Raw genomic sequence first — 25,039 nt, 5'->3', positions numbered from 1 at the left:
GAAAAAAAATGCATTTATCATATTGGTCACATTGCTTTAGCTAACAAAATATTTCCCTCTTCCCGTTATCTGCTTTTAAAACAAAGAGGATTACATTTCACCCATTAGTACAATTATTTGAGTAGATTAGGCTGTACTGATTTGAGTATTCCCCTCCTCCAATTCAACTCCAAAATCAGACCTCCATGTCCAGCATTCATGGGCTTGTTACTTTTGAATCATTACAGCCGTGCAGTTGGGCTGCTGAGCATTACCTAATTCAAGAGGGCCAGCATGGCATAGTGGTTAAAAGCGGTGGTTTGGAGTGGTGGACTCTGATCTGGAGAACCAGGTTTGATTCCCCACTCCTCCACATGAGCGGCGGGCGCTAATCTGGTGAATTGGATTTGTTTCCCCATTCCTACACATGAAGCCAGCCGGCTAATCACAGCTCTTAGAGCTCTCTCAGCCCCACCTACCTCTGTTGTGGGGAAGGGAAGGTGATAGTAAGCCGGTTTGATTCTTCCTTAAGTGGTAGAGAAAGACACTAAGACAGCATATAAAAACCAACTCTTCTTCTTCTAATCTGAACCACTGTTAGGACAAACCATAGTTTTTAAACCCACCTGAGACCATGATCTCTGAGGGGTTGCCAGCAAATTTCTTTAGATAGCCACCTAAGTACTTGTTAAGTTTCCTTAACCATCTTTTGATCTGGTGTCTGAATTAAGACACTGTCTCAAACTTGAAACCAAGAAATGTCATTCTTGTGGCACGAAAACTTTTTTCCTTGTGTGGGATGCCGGTTTGATTCTTCCTTAAGTGGTAGAGAAAGTCAGCATATAAAAACCAACTCTTCTTCTTCAGTTGCCAGCTTTCTGTAACAATTTGACACATATTTTGCAAAGAGCCCGTGCTAGGGTTGCCAGCTGCCCGGTGGTGACGGGCAAACCCCTGGCAATTGGCCTCTCTGCCCGTCGACCACCTGAAGGTCGGCGAGCAAAAGTGCACAGGTGCGTACACACCGGAAGTGCCGGCTCGCGAGGGGCCTTTTCCTCTTAGTTTGAGTGTGCAATCCCGACCACAGCCCCATAGCCTCCCACCGGAGGAGCCCTAGCTTGTGCCCAGATGTATAAAATCCTAAGCCTCTGTCAAGAAAGAAGCCACCTTAGAGGAATTTTCCAGGTAGTCCCAGATAAGTTCTCTGTTCTCTGATTCTCTGCAGATGTTAGCAACCCCTCCACACTGGCAGCTATTCATTAAGGCCATCTACTCAGGCATGTTATCTAGGTCACACAGTTCAGCTCTGACTCTGGTATGGGAGGGGGAAGTCACCTCACCCGAGAAAGTTTCATGGATACTGTCCGGTGATTGGTTGAGGAGGTCAGGAGGTTATGGCCAGTGTTTTTCTAAAAGTATAGTTAGAGACAAGAACCGTTATCCCCTTTTACCTTTTTCTCTCGACCCCTCCTTGCTCCCAAGAAGATCGTTGTATTATGCTTTGGAACTCTCTGCTTTAAGAACTAACTACTATATGCCTTGTTTTAATACACTTTCTTGAATTTCTTCAATAAAGCCTTTTTTTTTTTTTTTTGCTTGATGGTGTGTGTTGCTCAGGGAGCTACTGACACCAAACCCAGGTAAAGCTTGGTTACGTTTCTGTGTCAAGGCATGCTCAGCCTTGACAGCCTCTTTTCAGTCAATATTATGCATGCTGAAATCAGTGTGCATTGAGCATGAGCCTAGTGGCCTTCTCCCATGTCTGTGCATGAGCGTTGGCTTGTGAATGTGGTTTCTATGGGCATATGAGTTGTGCCTGTGTAAGCACTGTCTCCATGTTGGGGAGCGTTCAGAAAAGCAGCACTCCCAATCATAAGGACAGAGGCTATATGTGTATACAGAGGTACTGTGCTCATGATCTAGCACTTATTTGTAGGAGTGGGAGACAGCTAGCATGTTCATGCCCACACCCCTTCTGCACTTATTTCAGCAAGTGTAATGTCATCTGAAAGGGGCTATACAGCACTTAAGAGTTGGAAAGGGCCTTATAGGTCATCTTGTCTAACACCCTGCTCAGTGTGAATACATGTGAAAACTTCAGATCATCGCTTGTGATCTGGGTGCAAGGTCATATTGTGAACTAATGGATGAGACTATACAAATAATAGCTCCCATGTGTGTATGTGCATGTGCTTAACACACTGAGGCCCTTGAAATGCAGTATAGCTAGAATATCATGATATGTAAGTTTGCTTGTATCACTGTAGGTGTACCTAATACACCTGATACATGTCAAGTCATGGGTATGTGACTGGGCTCACAGTCAGAGGTACATCAGAGGAACTCACCTTAACCAGTGCTTGTTTCCTTGGCACTGTGAGGGGGTGCTGCAAGAGGAGAGAAGGAGCTTCTAGTTTCCCCCCTGTCTAACTTTTGCCAGCAGAAAGAGTGGCGGGGGGCATCTTTTCTCTAGCTTCACATGTCTTTCCTAGGGTGTATCATGTATTTGAGCCATGAGGACTATCAGCTGAAAATTACCCTTACTGGGGCTTACTGCTTGAGAAATATTTTTCCACTACTTCAGTGCACATCATAGTATTTTAATGAGCATGCCTAATTTAATCAAGTGGCTTTGAAATTTTAAGTAAACACGAAAGCATCACTCATATGTAGACTTCTGAATATTTCGGTAAGATGGTGTTGAGTGATATTACATTTCATCCAAACCATAAACTCCGAAACAACCTGAGTTGTGCCATTATGCACTCGCTATGGATCCCTCAAATTAAATTTAATTCTATGTAAAGCTGTAAACTGTTTTTTTAATCTCCCAAGGCATATTCTGATGAAAATTTCTTAGATATGTAAAATCATTCTTTTATTTCAGAGGGTGATGCTTGGCTTAACACAATTGGTTATGTTGTATTACATCTTAGGATACTATTATTTTGTAATCTGTTTTCCATTATAGTTCCCTTTCCCATTCCTCAAATGATTTGTGTAGTGTGGCTTAGGCTGAAAAACCATTAGTTTCATAAGTCTTACATTCATTTATTCAAAGTGTTACAGCCCATTCCTAAAAATGCGGCGTGCGGAGTTGGCCGAATCGCGCACGCCGCAAAACAAACAAAAAGCCATTTTGCGGTTTTTTTTGTTTTATCGGGGCCTTTCGCCCCATAGGGAACAGTAAGGCTGTGCCTGTTAAAAAGCAAGTACAGCACCGCCATTCCCGGCACCTGCGGCGAGGGCCGAAATGGGATAGGAAGCTGCCTACCTGGCGGCTCCTCCCCCCCGGAATGCCCCCCTGCGCCGGCGCGGCCTCTCTACGCCATGGCCTGCACCATGAAGATGCCACACTGGCGGAGGGGGGAGGCGCGGTCCTGTGGTGCTCTGCCGCCAGTGGGACTGGCCTCGCCACCAGCATGTGTTTAAACATGCGATTACATGCACTTATGCTGGTGGCGAGGTCACAACACCTCCTGAAGACTTCCGGCCCAGTTTTCAGGAATGGGCTGTTAATATATTACATATTTATTGTGTTCTATTCACAAGGTATTTTATTCCATGAAAATACACTTTCATATTAATATTCTGCAAACTTGTGACAGAACTACTGGTACTCAAAGTCTGAAATATCTGTAAACTAGTGATCTGAAGAATACAGAACTGCTGCTGATTGGAGGCCAGTTTTGGTTGTGTTTCAGTTTAAAGCACCTTGGCACTGTTTTGGCACAATCTTTTGCAGAATGGAGCTTTACAGTAAAATGGAAATATTGACCTGATCTGAGTGGCGAGTTGCTGCATACAAACAAACCACTGTTAATGAAGCAGTGACAACAGAAAGTAATTTAAAGTGGGTTCTAGCTATTCTGTCTTTTTAATATTCAAAATCCACTCTCAGACAGGAAACTGGTTTCTATTAGGATTCCCTCCTCCAAGAAAATGTTTCTAAAGAAAGTGTGCTTACTATCACTATCAGATATAGTGGCAAAGAGGCAAAAAATCCCTTTTAATATGATAGCTCAGACTTTATGATGATGGGGGTTAAAAGCGGGAAGGGCCACTGCCTTTACCCATAGCGCAACCAAACTTCTGTGCAGCATCACAGCCAATAACCTACACTAATAAAATCAATCTCAGCCAGCACTGCTCTTCTTAGGTTCTTGTGATCTTTTTGTCCCTGCAATAATGTGAGCTGTATAAGCACAACTGGACTACCCACCAAAACTCTTTCATGTTGTATCGCTAATTATGGAGATCATGGCCATTTATGCAGGGTCAATTTTGATGCTCCACTTGCTCAAAGCTGGTTTTTTAAATGCAACCTTTAAAATGCTTATTCACGGTCCCAATGCAAAAGGAGAAATTCCACCACCACCCCGCTCGCCTGCTCCTTTGTTCCTTCCATTAGCAACCTCCGTTTGCATAGCTAACTCGCAGCTATGAATTTTGCATGCTTCTTTGAGGGGATTCTTCGCGGCGAGGTCGGAGCAAACACAAAAGGTTGTGTTAAAGGGACTCTTAAGAAATGTGAAGCAGGTATGCGCCGGCTTCGCAGTCACTTCCTGAATGACGTTCAGCATGCAAAACTCAAAAAAAGCTGCGGGGCTCTTCAGCCTGCAACGTGCTGCTAATTACCAAGCTTACATGGCCCATGACATTTTCTACCTAAGATCCTTTCACATTGGCACTATTTTTATGGGCCAAATGCTGACTATTCCCTCTTTTAATTTCCTTCAAAGCCCTACAAAATAAACAGGATTCCAGGTAACTGCCACAGCTACTTAAATCTAGAGACTGTACCCAGCAAAAACCTCTTTACTGGAGGCTTTCACAGTACTGCATCATTCTGCAGTTTGAAAAGCAAAAGTATAGCTATAGAACAAAGATCTGTGGAACTCCATTCTTTTCACCAGGGCTATTTTGCTGATTATGCTCTTACAATCAATGCTTTAATGCTACTGTTATCAGATCAGTGAGACAGATGAGGGAGAAATAACCTCAATAGTCATTCAGACAACATCTCAGAATTACATTAAGAAAGGAATTTGAAAACATTTATTTGCTTCTCAAAATAATTGAGACACACAATGTTTTAAATCTTTCCCCAGCTCTCCATTTTTATTTTTTATTTTTGCTATGCTAGGTTGCAGATGCAGATGACAACAAAGCTGAAATTATGGGAACCTTAAAACGGTTGCAGAAATTAGTCCGAACCAAGAAAGCCAGTGTACATAGTTTGGATGACATCAAGCATGTCTTGGCTCCTCTCAGTAAGTAAAAGTCTCTGATTGCATACAATCTCTGCTAGTTTCATCTCATGTTCTGAGAACAAGTCCAGAATGTAGAAGCACAGTAGAGTAAAGGCGAAGCCTGATTTATTCAGATGTGAACCACCTTGTTATTATTCTTGTGTTATATTATCATTGTAAACTACTGAGAAGATAGTGTTATCCACATGGGCTCAAAGAATGTGTGAATTTTCAAACTGGCAGTTGAAGCATGTTTAGAGACACCATGGCTCAACATCATAAAGTTTTAACTATGGCCTGTAAATAGGGTTGCCAGGTCCCTCTTCGCTACTGGTGGAGGTTTTTGGGGCGGAGCCTGAGGAGGGCGGGATTTGGGGAGGGGAGGGACTTCAATGCCATAGAGTCCAATTGCCAAAGTGGCCATTTTCTCCAGGTGAACTGATCTCTATCAGCTGGAGATCAGTTGTAATAGCAGGAGCTCTCCAGCTATTTCCTGGAGGTTGGCAGCCCTGCCTGTAAGCTACTTTGACCCATGAGGAAAGATATGATATAAATATTTTAATAAAGAAAGGGGAAAAAATGATTCTCCGTGTTTGATACCAAAGTGGCTACCCACAACTTGCCGATGCATCTACCCACATTGTTTAATTGTTTGTGTGTTTGATTCACACATTTAAACCACAATCTTTTAAAAACTTTTTGCAGATCCGCCACCACAGCATGCCTGCCTCTCTGAAGAGGAGGATGAAGTTCTGACATCCTGTATGAAACTGACAAAACCACAGGACAAGAAAGTCTTGAAGGAGAGCACAAGACGAAAGGAAGAAAGCGAAACTCGAGCAGACCTCACCTCTGCTTCCTTATGCAGATCTTATACTTCAAGACTGAGCAACGTGGGCAATGTTTCCATCCGTTCAGAAACTGAATTTCAACTCTGGAGTGACTGGAAGCCCTTCCCCGACAATCAGTTATGCCCTTGCGATTTTCTGATTACCAGAATAGAGGAGTGGGAAAAATGTACTTGTTGCTCTCACCAGCCCCGTCTTTCTTGTTCTCTTACCAATGTGGATCTGCCGTTGTCATGGGTAAGTTGATTTTTCCCCCAGCTAAATAGCTTAGTGTTTGGCTATATTTTGCATGTATTCTAGTTTAACTGTGGCCAGATTGAAGTATCAAAAAATACCGATGGATGGCTTTTCATAAGAGTAACACCACCCCAAATCTTCCTACAGTGATTACATATATTGTCCGGACAGATGATACATGTCACATGTGCATTACAGAAGTACTTTGTTTAGTATTTGAGCGGTTTTACTCTACTTCTCAGATGAAAAGGCTTTCAGGGCAATTTACAATCAAATAACACAACAAATCTGTATATATATATATATATATATATACACACAGAGGTTATCAACTCAGGTAGGTGTTGGAGATGTAAGCCTCTAAGAATAAATTTGTCACATGTGTTATGTGTTTGCATTTCCTTAACATTTAACATGTAAAAGAAAAGATCCTTTTCTTCAGACTCTGTGTCATGAAAGCCTGACATGGAATTTTAGCATTTATACTTTTTGTTGTTGTTGTTATATATTCTAATTACTTAGAAAAGATTACTACTTATTTGGATTTTTTTTTAAAGTTCTAACCAATATCTCACAGTCACACTTGCATGAAATAATGTGTGATGAAAATAGTGAATGTTTTCTTCCACTTATTAAATGTTAAAATATAGCTGGGCTTCTACAGTTAGTGCTTAAGCAGTTGTTTTAACATTGTGATAGTTCAGCAATTTGATGTTCTGATATGATGTAACTAATTCTGGTTGAGCTGCTTGCTAATAGAAGTTGGTGAAAGCTTAAAAGATCTTCCTGATAAGAGACTGACCATTGTGTAGAGCAAACATCTGTTGATCTTGATTTTAATCAGAGATAGGCAGTCCAATAGCATCGCATTTGCCTCTTGAAAAGTCATATTGTGAAGCAGTTTTTTAAAATGAAAAGGCTACAAAAGTTACCCCATGTGAATGTTGTTTAGATGGTTCATTAACAGCGCCTTCATCTCCTGAAATATCAGGATCGCAGTTTTCAGGTGCTTCTATATCCATTGCTGCCTCAGGATCAGCAGATGGAAGAGAAAAAGTAATGCCTTTCACTAGGCATGCTGTTCCTGAATCAAGTGGACTACTGTAATGCACTCCTTATGGGGCTGCCATTAAGACTAGATATTATTTAGAGGCTTTTCTGCATGTTTTTTGTTGTTGTTATTGTTGGCTCTGGCTCTGAACGGCTTGGGTTTATTTTCTGATTTCTGTGTGAATTTTTGTGCCTTTAATTTTCACTTGTTTTTTTTGTTTCCCTCCTGGGTTTTTTCTGGCTCTTTTGAGGCCACCTTTACTCCTATGCTATTCTGAAAGATGATTTTCAGTTGGCTTTTTCCTAGTGCGTAATGTTTCTATCCGTTTTCTTTGTCCCACCCTCTTCTAACCCACCTTTTAATGATTAAACTGTCATTCCCTTCCCTCCCCCAGATAAGTAATTTCAATTTTTTTAAACAGCCCTAAAATAGCAAAATAATGCTGCAGTGTTGCAATGGTAGTTTAAGCAGGTCCTGTGAATTCCCAGCTTTTTTTTTTTTTTTAAAGTAAGTCTCTAGTCCTGTCCCTCTTGTAGATGTGCCTTTTTCCTTATATCTCCATGAGGGAAGCTGCTAGAGATTTTTTTTTTTTTTTAATGAAAGCTGAGAATTCAGAGAACCTGCTTAAACGATTACTGTCACACATCAGCATCATAGCGCTATTTTAGGGCCTGTAAAAAAAATTAAGGGGAATGCACTGATGACACCGATAATGATACCGATGACAACAGCACCCTCCCTTGAAAATCCTCATTATTTAAGCCATGTGCAGAAGAAAATAAACTGACTCCACAACTGTAAAAATGCACAAGGGGGTAGACATGCAGAAGAACCCTGCCCAAACCAATTCCAATGCTTGTGGATTGATTCCCAAGAAAATCAGGAGTAACTCCAGTGTGCCGGAAGGGTTTGTGTCAAGACCTTTTTAGCTCCCCAACCCCCAAGGTTGTGGTAAGCTCTGCCTCTGGATGTTGGTTAGCCCCAGCTCATATTACCTTTCGTTGGAAATTTAAAATATGATTATTATGGAGAAATTTCTACAGTTGAGTTTATTTCTTTCAGTAAAGCTTTTATTGCCTGCTGCTGTTTCATAGCTGTTCCAGTTAACTTTAGTGATGGTTGTATTTGCATCATCATTATTAATGCTATGTATTTATAATTTATTATTTTAATTTATATTTTAGCAAGACACCTTGGGTGCTCTTGGGAGCAGAGGTGGTATAGGAATTATATCAATTGGGGTGTGCACCAATTTTTTTGTCAGTATTTTTCAGGTTCAGGTTTAACAGGCACGGAAATTTTCAAAACATCCAAAAAAACCTGAATACTTAATTCGGCTTCTCCTGGATATCTGAAAATTTTAGGTTAATAAACCTGAACCCAAAAAATACAGCGCAGAGAGCTCATCCTTCAGTTCTGCATCCTGCCACTGCTGAATGCCATGTGGAGTTCAGCTTTGGCAGTAAGAAACTTTAGCCAGCCCCGTCTTCAGTTGTGCTTTGCCATCGCAGCCGATCTCCAGGCAGAGTTCAGCTGCTGGTATGAAGCAAACAGCAGCTAAGTGGGGGAAGGGGAGATTAAAAATGGCAGAGGGAGGGAAAAATAAAAAATGGCGGCGGGGCCATGGCGGCAGTATTCGGGACCTGCTTTTATGGCTCCCTTTTATTGCCACCATTTTTTTTTGGTATTAAATAACCCTGAAAAATACCCAAAAGGTATTTTCGGGGGAGGGTGTTAGTTTTGGCATATTGATATGCATAGCCCTAGATATTAATGGTAATAATGGATTAGTTCTGACTCTGTATACAACAGTTGTGTAAGTCCAAAGCACGCCCCTTTCCGTGGTCCACTATGGAAGAAGAAGAAGAGTTGGTTTTTATATGCCGGCTTTCTCTGCCACTTAAGGGAGACTCAAACCGGCTTACAATCACCTTCCCTTCCCCTCCCCAGAACAGACACCCTGTGAGGTAGGCTGAGAGAGCTCTATCAGAGCTGTAACTTGCCCAAGGTCACCCAGCTGGCTTCATGTGGAGGAGTGGGGAAACCAACCCTGTTCACCAGATTAGCCTCCACCACTCATGTGGAGGAGTGGGAAATCAAACCCGGTTCTCCAGATTAGTGTCCACTGCTCCAAACCACCGCTCTTAACCACTACACCACGCTGTGATGAAACCTAGGATAAACATAACTGATTTGCTCATAGAACTGTGACAGCTGCATTCTGCTAATTATGTATTGCAGGCTGGTTTACATACAACTTATGTACATTACTCATTGGTTACTGCTTGAGGGCTGCTAGCTAAATGTGTGACCTATCTTCATTCCTATGCCTGAGTTGATGTACAGTGATATCAAAGATCTCTAGTGGCTCGTTCACAAAGTCACCATGTTCCCAGTGAATAAATAAGAAGTTAAGCTCCATATAAAATTCAAATCTACATTCTTAGAATCATAGAGTTGGGAGGGGTCATACAGACCATTTAGTCCAACCCCCTGCTCAATTCAGGATCAGCCTAGAGCATACCTAACAAGTGTTTGTCCAGTGACTGCTTGAAGACTGCCAGAGAGGGAGAGGTCACTACCTCAGTAGGCAGCTGATTCTATTGTTGAACTACTCTTACTGTAAAAATAAAAAAAAACCTGATATTCAGACAATACCTTTCTGCCTGTAATTTAAAACCATTATTGTGAGTCCTATCCTCTGCTGCCGACAGGAACAGCTGTCTGCCCTTCTCTAAATGACAGCCCTTCAAGAAGAAAGCCCTTCTTCAAGAAGAAAGCCCTTCTTCAAATGACAGCCCAGCAAATGTCCCCCTTCAACCTCCTCTTCTCCAGACTGAACATTCTCAATTCCCTCAGCCTTTCCTCATAGGGCTTGATTTCCAGGCCCCTGATCATTCCCATCACTCTCCTCTGCGCCCGCTCCATTCCACCTACATCCTTTTTGAAATGAGGCCCCCAGAACTGCACACACCACTCCATGTCCTGACCAATGCATTGTACAGCGGGACTATGACATCTTGCAATTTGGATGTTATACCTCTGTCGATACACCCCAAGATCACATTAGCCTTTTTTGCCATGGCATCACACTGGCTGCTCATGTTTAGCTTACGATCCACCTATACCCCAAGATCTTGTTCAAACACACTGCTAACCAGAGGTGTATGTGTGTATGCCACCCAATCCAGTATGCATGTTTGGCATTTTTGTTACCTAGATGTAGAACTTTGCACATGTCCTTGTTGAATTGCATCTTGTTCACATTCGCTCACCTTTACAGTGTGTTCAGATCTTGTTGAATTCTATTTCTATCTTCTGGTGTGTTCACTGCTCCTCCCAATTTGGTGTCATCCGCAAATTTAATGAGTAGTCCCTCCACCTCCTCATCCAGATCATTTATAAAAATATTGAGAAGTACTGGCCCAAAACTGAGCCCTGTGGCACCCCACTGATCACTTTCCTCCATTCAGATGAAATTTCGTTGACAATCACTCTTTGAGTGCAGTTCTCCAACCAGTTCCCAACCCACCTAACTATCCTAGATTCCAGTCCACAGTCCTCCAGTTTACCCATCAGAACCCTTTGTCAGAAGCTTTACTGAAATCCAGGTTAACAACATCAACAACGTTATTTCGATCCAGTAAGCTCCTCACTTGATCAAAGAAGGAAACAAGGTTGGTCTGGCAGAACCAGTTGGGAATAAACCCATTCTGACTTCCCCAAGTTGTCCTTCAGATGCTCGCACATTGAACATTTTAAAATCTGCTCCAGTATCTTCCCTGGGACAGAGTCAGACTGCCTGTCCTGCAGTTTCCTGGGTCATCCCTCCAACCTTTTTGAAAATTGGAATAACATTTGCCCTCCTCCAGTCTTATGGTACATCTCCGGTTTTCCAAGAGGTCTAGAAGATGATGGACAAAGGCTCTGGAAGCTCTCTAGAAAGTGATTCTCTAGGATTCACTTGAAACTCTAGAGTGACTTGACTTCTGTGATATGAATTTCAGGCGTACACTGAAAATGCTGTTGCAGCATTGTCACAACACTGACACTTCCCAGTTTTGCTCCCTCTAAACAGCAGGGGCAGCAGCAGGGCTGGGGTGGGGGGAAGACTGCTATATCAGGAAACCTACATAAGAACATAAGAAAAGCCATGCAGGATTAGACCAAGGCCCATCAAGTGCAGCAGTCCACACAGTGGCCAACCAGGTGCCTCTAGGATGCCCCCAAACAAGACACCTGCAGCAGCACCAGCCTGCCTGTGTTTCATAGCACCTAATATAAGGGACATGCTCCTCTGATACTGAAGAGAATAGGTAGGCATCATGACTAGTATTCATTTTGACTAGTAGCCATGGATAGCCCCATTCTCCATGGACATGTCCACTCACCTCTTAAAGCCTTCCAAGTTGGCAGCCATCACCATATTCTGGGGCAGGGAGTGACACAATTTAACTGTGCATTGTGTGAAGAAATACTTCCTTTTATCTGTTTTGAATATCTCACCCTCCAGCTGCCCTATTCCCATGGTCTCCAACATCCTGCTCCCAGGGATCAATTACAATCACCTACCCCTTTTCTCAAGTGGAAAAGGAGGTAAATATCTAGGCCTCTGCCATATAGAGACATACATAAAGACATACAAAACATTAGGTAATTAAAATACTACAGTAATCTGAGGTATGATGGTGTCATTTGCTTTATTTACAATCAGCCCTTAAAATCTGGTTTAAAAGGTTTTACTTCACATGCTGCCCAATCTCCTGCTCCACCTTATGATCAATGTTACAGAATCCATTCTTGATATTAAAGACCATTTGTGAATTAAAAAGATAAAAATCACAGGCTGCATTAGTCTCCAAACCATTAAAATTCACTCAAGAATCCTACTTAACTAAATTATGTGCTTGTAATGTTACCAGCCTAGGTCTTTCACTCTGTTTGGTATTTTCTACAACTAGTGTATAGAGGTCAAACTTTCAAGGACAAGGAGATAATCAGGTCAGCCTTCAAGCTGCTATAATTTTTCTGATGCATGAAGAGAGGAAATAGATGTGGGTGGGTACTATATCTCCTGAAATGGTCTCTTTCTTCATGTTTAACGATAAATATTCTAGTGAAAGGAGGCTCATATATTACTCTGCACACGTATGCTCTTTTTATTAATCACACAGATTTTGAAAGAGTAGGAAAGGAATTAATGCTTAAATTATCAAGGTAGTCTGATCTGTCTTAAAGCTGTATACACTATTTAAATGGGTAAGAGTGTTACAAATACACTGCAAATAGGATGCACTCCATTTTGATGACTATGGAACAAAGAATGTACATTTCAAAAACAGTACGATGAATATATTGCTAGGTGGATTGTTAGGCTTGCCAGGCCCCGCAGCTACACCGGCGGGAGCTTCACGGGGCCGTGGCGTTAGCGCACAATGTGTGAGCGTGCCTGGCATGGTGCGCCGGCGTGCGATGCGCCTACAGTCCAGTATATAGGAAACTCCTCTTGATATTCTCTATTGGAATGAATTGATTTGTTTTTAGACACTAGCCCCACTTACAGTATGCTCCTTCAAGACTGTGCCCATGAAACCTTTTATGATCTAACCCAGGGGTCCCCAACATGGTGTCCATGGGTTCCATGACACCCTCTAACACTTTTCCTGATACAGCTTGCCACTCCATGGCAGAGTGGGTAATTGAACTTCAGTCTCCCAGATCCTAATCTACATTGGCTCAAAATCTGAATCCCAGAAATCAAGAGCATTTAGCCTACTCTCCCTGAGTGCAATTAGTAGGGGGTAACAACAAAGTTTGGTCATGAGCCTTTGCCTCCACTGTAATATAATACCTAACATAACTAAGGACCTTTGCCCTGGACAGTGAAGAGAATACTATGGATTCAGTGCATCAACAAATGGTCTTATGCAACCTGCCCTATCTACTTATAAGGATTTTCCTAGGAGTGGTGCAGTGTAACATAACATGTCAGGTTACTTTACAGCCCAGATAAATAAAAATACTAGGAATGAAGATGATTGGATCCCAGTGATATCAAATGTACTGAACACCCTTAAATGAAATACCTGATTTAGTTCTGTTGTGGATCATGCAACTAAAAAAAAAAACAGTATCATTTCATTTCTGGCAGTCAAGAGGAAAGTTTAGGGAAGAGGAAGCAGCATGTCAGCTGAATCAGACATTTTTTGTGCAAAGGGATCCTGAAGACGAATTACAGTCAGCCAAGCCTCCTATTTGTAAGCTTACTCTCTATGGGAAAAAATAATAGATGGGAGAGAATCAACTGGTTCCTCCACCTTTGTTCCAATAGGCTTGCTTTACATAGAAACTCCTATAGAATGATCTGGTGAGGCCAGACATGACAGGAGTTTTTTCAGGGTGGTATTAAATGTAGGTTGAAGTATAATCAAAGACTTAAGAGGTTTGTTGATTCATTCTGTCACTTCTTCCGCTTTTCAAGGTCATAATGCATCCAGCATTATTTCTCTGCAAGCTACCCTGAAATGAACATGGGGAAGAGTGAATTACTGAAAAAATGCTCTCTATCCACACCCCTTCTTTGTCTTCTTCTTCTTCTTTTTTTTTTGTCTTCCTTCCGCTGACATGAATATTTCAACCACATCTAACAGAGAGCTGAGTACCCTAAAATAAGGAAGTTTTATTTAGCTGATGTGAGCTCTGGTGAATCATTCACTGTGGCGTTTTTATCTGAGAAGTCTACCAACTCTGCTCTCTAAACTTATTTTGAATAAATCTGATTTTTAAAATGCTGAAGAGAAAAACTTCCAATGTTTCAGATAAGGAGAAATCTCAAAAGCCAAAGGTAAGAGAATTTAGATTTTGAAATCATATCCTTTTGTTTGATAAACAGCGCTGTGGTGCTTACGATGGTTTATAACTATAGGCTTGCACTCCCAAATCTACTTTCTTGAGATTGTGGTGAATGAGGACTGCATCTCATGTTAACTTCCAAAGTCATCTTAAGTAGGGTAACTTTTTGGATCTACTTGTAGGGCAACTTCCTCACAAACAGCCCCTCACATGAAATTGGAATTGCAAAGTCACTTTATGCAGACTATGCAGGCACATGCTTTATGTTCCAAGCAAGTGAAATGTGGATTCTTCAACATGTTGTCCTAGATGTTAACCTGAACAGATCTGAACTGTGGATAAAGTAATCAACGAAGGCCCTTATTCCGAAAGACACATGTGCAGAAAGATATATCTATCCATCAGATGGGTAGTGCTGACAAAACCGACAATTTGTTTGGGGGTTGAATGTGAGGTTCCTAATATAGTTTTAAGAACTGTGCATACAACACATGTTTGTAGTCCAGCAGGTTAAAAGTATTTACACTGGAAGCCTGTTGTAATGCACGTGTGCCCCTTAGATGATTAGGCCAAAGCTGCTTTTTTAGAAACATCTTGTTAGTACTAGCTGTTGGGAAAAAGATACAACCGGAAGGAATATAATATTAATAATTAAATTAGCATCTCAGTCCTATTTTGGCAAAAAGCTGGATTGTATTTTCTTCCCAAGATTTGGGTATTGGGTACATGACTGCTTGTGAACTGGGTGTGGCTTGTGTAGGAACACCACAATACTTCTCGGATTGTATTTTCACCTAACTTGATGGTGTGAGCCAATGATTCTGTTTTCATTTAAAAAACAAACAAACCTTCTTTAAGCAGTAGAGGAAGTGGTTTAAAAAGAATTTTGCCAGCTGCACTTTCTGTAAATGCTTCTGTTTAAAAGCTTAAGATATGTGTGTTGGGAATATGGGCAATGTGATATTTACCAATTAACTATTTTGTGCCAAGTCTTTTCTGGTAATCGCTTTGTCTACCTTGGAGTATAATCTGCCACTGGTCTTCGGAAATGTTTTTCAGGAAAGGTTCTCTGGGCATTTCTGGTAATGGGACTGAATAATAAACAGCTGATTTTTTTTAAAAAAAGAAGTGTTTTGGGGTCATAGATAACCACCTTGTTCATGGTTTGGTATTGCCGCTATAGATTAAATTGTATAATCTGGTATTTTGTAAATAATTTCATTTATTTCAGGGCAGGTTTTCAGTGAGAAAAGTCCTATACTCTGGAAAATTTAAACTCATTCCAACGACAGATTCCCAAAGACTGATTTTCTGATGTTAAATATAATACATTTATTTATTGTTTTATTTAGTATATTTTTATCCTGCCCTTCACCCAAGGCAGCATACATCATTTTCCACTCCTCTATGTGAGGTTGAGAGAGAGCGATTGAACCATGGCTATGCAGCAGGCTTCATAGTGGAGTGGGAATTTGAGCCTGGAGCTCCCAGATTATATGCAACTGATGGATGGATAGCAGTTCTAGTAATTTTAGGCCTGACTTATTTGTAGTCAGGTCTTGTGATGATTGGTCTAAAAGACAGGCTTGCACTGCAACCTGACTGTTGACGCTAACTAAGGGGTTAGAAATGCCAGGGCCTGTTCTAGCATTGAAATCCCCACAGAAGACAAGATGGGAATTAGGGAATTGCAGAGATAACTTGTCAAGGGTGGTGGACAGAAGGTCCCAGAAGTTCTCAGTGCCCTGCGGTTATAAAAGTTTAGGAGGAATGTAGACATTAACACAGAAAAGAGAACCCATACATTGACCTTGAATCAGTAGAACCTGTATGTGGTCCTGGGACCCCTTTTCCAATAGCTGGACATCTACGTTTAAGTCAACTGAAACAAACGTTACCAAACCCCCGCTTCCTCGACCTTTTGCACATGTTTTAACAGCTGATACAGCAAAGACGTGATAACCCTGGAGGGTTGGAGAGCCTGACTCCTGCATCCATGTTTCCTGTAAACGCAAAAGGTCAAATCTATGCAGGAACAGAAGGAATTAAGAGTCATGAAGTTTGTTCCCCTATCCCATCGAGTTCCATGACAGTACATTTAATTGTCGATTGGATCTCTCTATCGTTTCCAGCCCTCCCTCTGAATACACAAAAATACACCCATTTTTACAAGGAGCCACTTGGACCGAAGCAGAGGGGTTATCTGTTGAGTTCTGTACAGGAGGCCCAGAGAGTCACTATACCAAACTGGATGGTATAATCAGGCAGGAAGGCAGTTTGTGGGCAGGCTGCTAACTTTCTGTGGATTTTCTCAGGTTCATCTCCATTATCTTCCCTGTCGTACAAGACATGGAGAAGGAGGAAAATAGATCAACTGATTTTTGTATAGTCATTTTCATGGGAAAAGATTTTCTGGGGGGAAATAATGGATAAATAAATCATCTTTTCATTGGTTAAAAAGATAGTGGACACAGTAAAAATAACAGGTGGATAATTGGTATCAGTATTTATACTGGTTTACTTACTTGAGGAACTGTATTAATATTATTGAACTGAATTTTAATACATAGTAATAGTATCATCTCACTGAGAAATCCCTGAAGAACATCTCTTCCAGATTCTTTTCTAACTGAAGATTGGTTCATTTGCCTTTAAACATACTATGTAGATAAGCACCTGTATTATATGAGAGAGGAAAGGGGAATTATATGAATAAGTGATACTGGTAAGCAATGGGAAGGACTGTTGTTTTCTTACCTTTCATTATTATTACTCTTCTTCTCCTGTAAAGGAAAAGTCTTTCTTTTAACAGAAACAATCATGCACATTTTTTCACACCCTGACTGAATTAAATTAGTGTGCCATCCGCAAAGTAACAAAAATGTCCCACCTATGAAAAATACCCTGGTCCCTAAACTGACCAAACAGTTGGTAGGTCCAGCAGACTCCTCGAACTTTGCCATGTACCTGCTTTAAGGACACTACATTGAAAATTCATAGGCAGGCATTTCTAAAAAAGCATTACCCCTTGTGGTGTTTCTGACTATGGCACTTAGCATCTCCTTTCCATGCAGAAGGTCATGCAAGCAGAAGGTTCAGTCCTCAGCATCTCCAATTAAAAGGAACAGGTAGCAGGCAATGTGAAAGACTTTTACCCAAAACCCCGGACAACTGCTGCCAGTTAGAGCAGATAAGATTGACCTTGAAAGATAAATGGTCTGACTCAATATAAGGCAGCTTCATGTGTTCACTGGTGAAATTGTATTGGCTCTTTGAAGATAAAAGTGGGTCCACATAGGGTTGCCAACTCTGGGTTGAAAATAGGGTTATCAACAACAACAACAACAACAACAACAACAACGCCTTTATTGGCATAAAAAATAGGGTAATCAACCTCTAGTTGGAGATCTCCTGCTATTACAATTGATCTCCAGATGATAGACCTCAGTTCCCCTGGAGCAAGTGGCTGCTTTGGCAATTGGACTCTATGGCATTGAAGTCCAAACCCCTCCCACCTCAGGCTCCACCCCCAAAATCTCCAGGCAATCCTATTTGAAAAATTCCTGGAGCTTCGAGGGTAGAGCTTGGGGAGAGTGGACTTTGGGGAAAAGAGGGGGGATCAGTAGAGATGTAATATAATAGAGTCCATCCATACTCAGAAGCTGTCATTTTCTTCAGGGGGACTGACCTTTGTATCTGGAGATCAGCTGTAATTCTGGGAGAACTGGTTCCACTTGGAGGTTGGCATCTCTACAGCCCAGCATTCAGCAAATGGAGTGAATGTCAAAGGTGGATGACTCTTTAAACCTCTCTTTAATAATTTCTCTTGTGGTGGCCTTATGTCAAGATGTACTTCCAGACATTCCAAGCAACAGCATTACCTTTCGGTAATGTAGGGAGGCATGGAACTCAGTAATATGCCATTCATTGTGAATGTGGAATGTTTAATGCCTGCCACTCAGCAAACTACCAGTATGGACATTGGGAATTGATGTCCCCTACATTTCTACAAAATTTGACAGGTCTCCAATCATTTGGTGCCTAAATTTGTTTGTTTAGATTTATTTATTTATACCCTGTTTGTCTCCCAAAGTGGCTTACTTGGTTTTTCCCTCCTCCATTTTATCCTTACAATAATATTATGAGATAGGTTAGGCTGACAGAGAGGGACTGGTCAGCCCGAGGTCACTCACTAGGGATCTGAACGTGTTTCTCTAAGATATAACCACTATAGCACACTGGCTCTAGGTAAGGTTGCCAACCTCCAGGTACTAGTTGGAGATCTCCTGCTATTACAACTGATCTCCTGCCGATAGAGATCAATTCCCCTGGAGAAAATGGCCACTTTGGCAATTGGACTCTATGGACTCTCCCCAAACCCCGCTCTCCTCAGGCTCCGCCCCAAAAACCGCCCGCCAGTGGCGAAGAGGAACCTGGTAACCCTAGTTCTAGGTCATATGATGGGAAAGAAACTTCATTTAATCTGGAGTGTGTTTGTGCTAAAATTCTTAAACTACTTAATATAGTGGAAGAAATTATTAAAGCCATATTGTGCTAGCAAGACACTATGAAAGTATATTTTCACTGCTCTGTTTCAGACCCCTTTTTAAATTCCGTTTGCCTGTTATTAAAATAAGGAGACAATTAGACAATTTTAAGAATTAAATATTTGATGTGAAGGCTTAGGGGGGAAACAAACTAAAACCAAGCCTACATTTGTCATGCTGAATTTTGCAATGTTTCCTCTGAATAAGCAATTTACCAAACTCACCATATGGTTGGGAAATGCTTAAAGCACGCATCTTGTTACAAAGCCCCTGGCCGAATTGCACAATTGACTTCCTTGTGTCTTCCTGCTAGCAAAGTGAGTTTTGTTCTACAAATGTTGTGACCTGTTACACTCCATACGGTTTTGATCCTTATTTTACAGCAGGTTCCATTTGTTGTAGTTTAATTTGGAAACAATTGCTCTGTTTTTACTACAAAGCATTTCCCCCCCCTTTCCCCTTGTAATACAAGTTGGCTGTTTTTGAGATTTCTCCTTTCTTCTCCTATTCTGTCTTCTTTCTCATCCTGAATAAATATTTTATTTTTAATATTGTTGGACAACGCACTTAAAAAAATCTTTTTCCAGATGGCTATTCACTGGGGGGATGTGGAATGGTACAGCATATCCTGATCTCGTCATCTCAGAAACTAAGCAGGGTTGGTACTTGATTGGGAGACCACCAAGGAATGCATTGCAGAGGCAGGCAATGGCAAACCACTTCTGCTTACTCACTTGCCTTGAAAACCCTGGGGGGGGGGGCATAAGTCAGCTGCAACTTGTCAGCATTTTACACTCACTTTACGGCACTTTACACTCACTTTCACACACTTGACGGCACTTTACACTCACTCACTGGGGCAATTAGACTTCTGTTATTACTAAAAAGCATTAGCTTTGAATCACCACTCTGCCATGCCAAGTATCCCTAATTTAGCTACGTATATAATGAATTCAATTTGCAAGATCTGAGCAAGGCTGTCAAAGATAGGAAAATTTGGAGGACTTTCATTTAGGGCTGTTGATTCGGTTCGGCCCGAACCGAAAAACAGCCGAATTTCTCTCAATTCGGCCGTTTTTCAGTTTGGACGAACTGAACTCAAAAAGGGGGGGGAACCGGGGAGCCGAATTGGCCGAGTTCGAGGTATTCCCGAATAAATTCGGCCGATTCGGGCCTTTTCCCCCACCCCACGCGCCTTCAGGGAGCTTCCCTGGAGACGCGCGGGGTGCCCTTTAAACAGATCTGCGCCTCCCGGCTGGGAGGCGCAGATCTGTTTAAAGGGCACCCCGCGCCTCTCCAGGGAAGCCCCCTGAAGGGGCTCGGGGTGCCCTTTAAAGAGATCTGTGCCTCCTGGGCCAGGAGGCGCAGATCTGTTTAAAGGGCACCCCTCGACTCTCCAGGGAAGCCCCCTGAAGGGGCGCGGGGTGCCCTTTAAAGAGATCTGCGCCTCCCAGCTGGGAGGCGGAGATCTGTTTAAAGGGCACCCCGCGCCTCTCCAGGGAAGCCCCGTGAAGGGGCTTGGGGTGCCCTTTAAAGAGATCTGTGCATGGAGTGAGTGCTAAGTGAGGTGAATGATATTAATTCTATATATAGGTAAATAGGGAGAATTACATTAAAAGTTGCTGAATCAAGGACTGGTTCGCGTATGCATTTGCATCACTCAATATGTCTGCATTTGATGACTGGCTACTGAGTATGTGACTCCACTAATTCTGAAGTTCTGTGGGTTAGATTCTACCAACTTTTCTGATAACCCAAGAAGGAGGAGATGCAATCTCACTTGGTTCCCAAGTACACTTGCTCTCTACATGCTGACTCTATCGCTACACCATGCTTAATAGACTACTGTATAGTGTAAACATAACTTTTATATGCACTGGGAAACAAAAAAAATTTGTGTGACTCTCTTTATCGCGATATTTGAACTAGGGTTGCCAGGTCCCTCTTCACCACTGGCAGGAGGTTTTTGGGGTGGATCTTGAGGAGGGTGAGGTTTGGGGAGGGGAAGGACTTCAATGCCATAGAGTCTAATTGCCAAAGTGGCCATTTTCTTTAGGTGAACTGATTTCTATCGGCTGGAGATCAGTTGTAATAGTAGATCTCTAGCTAGTACCTGGAGGTTGGCAACTCTAAACCGAACCCACAGTATCTCTTAGGTATGCTTGTATAGAAAAGGGCCAGATATGGCTCTTTACATGAAAACTATTAGAAAGAAATTTCGTGTCACCGCCTAAAATACAAACTGCTCTGTTTCACGAGATGCTTCGTCCCTGATCTACAGCATCATGAGCAACATAAATAAGATTTTCCTATTCACTTTAATGACTAGATGAAGAAGCTTCACAATCAAAAGCACTTATAGAACTGGTTTGTCCTTGGAAGTACCTAGGGAAGAGCACATGCATATTTTACCTCCTATGCATGGAGTGAGCGCTCAGTGAGGTGAATGATATTAATTCTATATATAGGTAAATAGGGAGAATTACATGAAAAGTTGCTGAATCAAGGACTGGTTCGCGTATGCATTTGCATCACTCAATATGTCTGCATTTGATGACTGGCTACTGAGTATGTGACTCCACTAATTCTGAAGTTCTGTGGGTTAGATTCTACCAACTTTTCTGATAACCCAAGAAGGAGGAGATGCAATCTCACTTGGTTCCCCAGTTCATTGCATCATGCATGACTTTTTGATCGTGTGGGTCCTGTGACCCCTGGCATAGACATTACAGGGATCAAAAGGGACCCTTCTCTCTGCAGCACCAGTGGAAAAAATTGGTAGGATCCTACAGAATGTGTTGTTTTATGTCACTGAAGACTTATTCACCTATGCAAATTCATTGTTTGATGTTGTAATTATCAAATTATGAATATCCATCTTTGATAAAAGTCTAGGTGCACTTCAATCTAGTGGCATTTTGTAAATGTGTTTAGGCAGATACTTTTAATTTTTTTTCTTACTGCTGTTTCCCTGTATTACGGTGGATAAAGTATATTCCCAAACAACCTACAAAAATAAAATAAAAAGGTAACGTCAAACTAAACGTACACCATTATTCAAATGATAATTGTAGGTTTTGAAGAGTCAGGTCTTCTGTGTGGTAGTTGTTCAGTATTAATGAATATTAACAAGGTTTTATGTGTTTGGATGTTGTAAAGCTGAGCTTTCTATGTCAAAGGCATTTCTGAAGTTCATATCTAAAATAGTAAATTTAGTCTGGTTTTTTTAAAATAAAATAAGCCAATAATTAATTACCTACCGTTGATGCCAGTTTTTACAACCTATTTGGCAGGAGCCTTTTCTCCATTTGCATTTTATTCTAACAATAATGAAAGGTGATGAGCTGATGGTAATGTATTTTCTCCTGGATTCCTACTGTGAAAATTTATCCTCATAGACAAAGGTGGCACGTAGGGCTGTCATCAAAGGTCTTTAGCACAATCTTTTAAAAAAACTGCCAAGATATTTGCAAATCCTTTTTTAAAAAAACCCAAACAGATAAGATTCAGCTAGGAAAATTTCTACTGGCAATATCTGTAAGCCTTATCAGATGAGGTCCACACATATAGTACTGTAGAAACAAGTCTGCATATGCACAGGAATAAAAAGAACTGCAGGTGACATTTAAGATAAGGATTTCCTGTTTCCTGCAGGCCTTGTAAATAAACTAGGTCAGAGCTAACAATGGTTGCTGCATCACATACACTTGTGTATGTGTGGTCTATTATCTAAAACTTCCCCAGCCAACCAGGCTGCATCTTTTATTGTGTTTATTTCTGAATAGTTTCGATTCAGTATCCTGAAAGCTGTGCCCTTTAGCAGCTCCCAGTGAGCCTGTGCAAGAGAATTGCTCTGTAGGTTGTACTCTGTAGGTTTCACCGGTGGTAGCATGTTTTTAACTTACTATGTACATCTCATTAGCATCAAAAGAAGACTTTTTATATACTGTAATTTGAGGATTTGAAACATATTTTAAAAGATTATTTAGGAGCTTATTATACACAATGTAGGAGCCCCGTGGCACAGAGTGGTAAGCTGCAGTACTGCAGTCCAAGCTCTGCCCATGACTTGAGTTCGATCTTGACGGAGGTTGGTTTCAGGTAACTGGCTCAAGGTTGACTCAGACTTCCATCCTTCTGAGGTCGGTAAAATGAGTACCCACCTTGCTGGGGATAAAGGGAAGATGACTGGGGAAGGCACTGGCAAACCATCCTGTAAACAAAGTCTGCCTAGAAAACGTCGGGATGTGACATCACCCCATGGGTCAGAAATGACCTGGTGCTTGCACAGGGGACCTTTACTTACTTTATTATACACAATAGCCCATTTATATTGTAGCAAGATATGATAAAGGCCCAGTTTTTCAAACTCTTCTGACTACGGAAGTTCAACTTCATAACAAATTCATAATGATTTTGTAGTAAACTCTGCAGTGATGTATAAAATGTAAAAGATGCTTAATATATTTTGGATCAGTGCTACATTTTTGTGTCCCCTCCCCTCTAACGTTGGATCACATCCATCATGATATACCTGTTTAACACAGGCAGCCCATTCCTGAAGAGGGGGGTAGATCTGCGACGACTGAGAGAGGTGCAGCAATGCCCCCTCCTCAGATGCTTCCCGGCCGCCATGGAGACAAAAAAAAGACTTTTTAAAAATAATCAATAGAAAAACGGGGGAAATGCCCCATTGCGCAAAGTGAGGCTGCATGACCAAAAAAGGTGGTGCAGCCATGCTGCTGCTCGAGGGGGCAATCCCGAGCGAACAGGGTTAGGAAGCTACCCAAAGGCAGCTCCGCCGATGGGAATGCCCCCCCACCACCGGTGCGGGCTTTCCCTCCTGGGAAATTGATGCTGGAATGGCTGTGCTGGCGGCAGGGGCCACTGGCTCTGGATGCCGGCGTGTTTGCCCCTGCGCCGATGTAGGAGCCACCTTATTCAGGAGGCACCTACGCCAGCATGGGGTCACGCCAGATCCTAAAGAGCTTCCCCCCTTCAGGAATGGGCTGTTATTTGAAAAAGTTTGTATAGTGATAGATAAAATAGTGAAAGGTTGGGTATTACAACAAAAATGTTCCGATAATTCATAATCGATGATCCCGTCAGGTTGGATCTCATGTAAATGCTATGGTCCCCCCCTCCCTATTTCCTATGTGGACTGAAAAGCCCCCTGAATGCTGCTGCTGGGGGATGGGAGACCCCTAGGAACAGCGTGAGAGGGAGTTGATGGGCTGCCACAGCAGGGAAAGAATTGGTGAAAACTGCTGATTGGGTGCCTTAAGCATTCAAATCTTTTCAAGGGAGTACAACCCATTGTATTTACTGCAGGCTAATTTAAGCATGCAAGTAATAAATACAAATACAGATGAATACTGCAGAAATGTATACATAATGTAAGTAGTATAAGTGGTCTTAGTAGTTATACATCTGATTCCTGAGCATTGCAGCGGCCAGGGATGGCATAGCCAAGGCAACACTGGGGCATTCGTAAAGAGGTTTCCTGGCTGCCGCAAGGCTTACAAAAGCTTTTTTTTAAGTTTTTAAAAGAAAATTGGTTTCCCCCCCCCCCCTAGAAAACAACACTGCTGTGCCAGGAAAAACCTGGTGCAGCAACGCTATTGGTCTAGGGGGTGTTCCCAGGCTGGAGGGGCTTTGGAAGCTCCGCCCCTGGAAATGCCTCCCCACGCCGGCGCCACATATCTCTTCCAGGATTTAGATCCTGGAAAGACTGCGGCATCGGAGGAGCAGCATGCAGTTCCGTGGCACCCAGGCACCAATGGAACTGCCCCTACCACCAGCGTAATTGCCCCTTATTCTGTGATAAGAGGCCACTTATGCTGGAAGCAGGGTCAATCCACCTCCAGACCACTTTCAGCCCCCCACCTCAGGAATGGGATGTTAGTCTGATAGACTATCTGGATAGGAAAATCCAAGAGGTGAATGACTGCAATAGTGAATATGAATATATATTTATTACGGTCAGTTGACCATTCTAACTGCAATAGTGAAATATCCAATAATGAAGAACCAAGCATTGCTTATTTTGCTCTGCAGATTTTTCTCAGATGTGGAGTGTTGCTACACCAGCCCACTGCTGTAATTTTAAAACGTTTCCCAATTTTTGGCTTTGGCCAGTGTACTTCTAGTTTTTATTTATTCAGTGTACTTTCAACAAATATTTATACAGCTGCATTTTTTTTGTTCTTAGTCTTTTGACCCCCTCTGAAGTGGGGTTATAGTTCGTTTTTTAAATGTCAGCCAGATTGCTTA

At 41.9% G+C, this 25,039-nt stretch overlaps 1 protein-coding gene across 3 annotated transcripts in view; it reads left to right on the top strand.

Moving 5' to 3' along the window:
- The window catches only part of SAMSN1 (SAM domain, SH3 domain and nuclear localization signals 1), a 104,430-nt gene that overhangs the window by 41,181 nt on the left and 38,210 nt on the right, over positions 1 to 25,039 (top strand). For 2 of the 3 annotated variants that reach the window (XM_056858319.1, XM_056858318.1), the window contains 2 exons: positions 5,126 to 5,252; positions 5,937 to 6,316. In XM_056858319.1, coding sequence (XP_056714297.1) covers positions 5,126 to 5,252; positions 5,937 to 6,316 — 507 coding nt within the window. Of the gene's footprint in view, positions 1 to 5,125; positions 5,253 to 5,936; positions 6,317 to 14,192; positions 14,212 to 25,039 lie in introns of those variants that run through there. The other variant, XM_056858320.1, reaches the window with a different exon arrangement.

This window comes from Euleptes europaea, chromosome 12, assembly GCF_029931775.1.
Source record: "Euleptes europaea isolate rEulEur1 chromosome 12, rEulEur1.hap1, whole genome shotgun sequence".
In the NCBI taxonomy this organism is placed as follows: domain Eukaryota; kingdom Metazoa; phylum Chordata; class Lepidosauria; order Squamata; family Sphaerodactylidae; genus Euleptes; species Euleptes europaea.
Note: the sequence above shows the minus strand (reverse complement) of the source record. Positions and strands in the feature narration are given on the sequence as shown.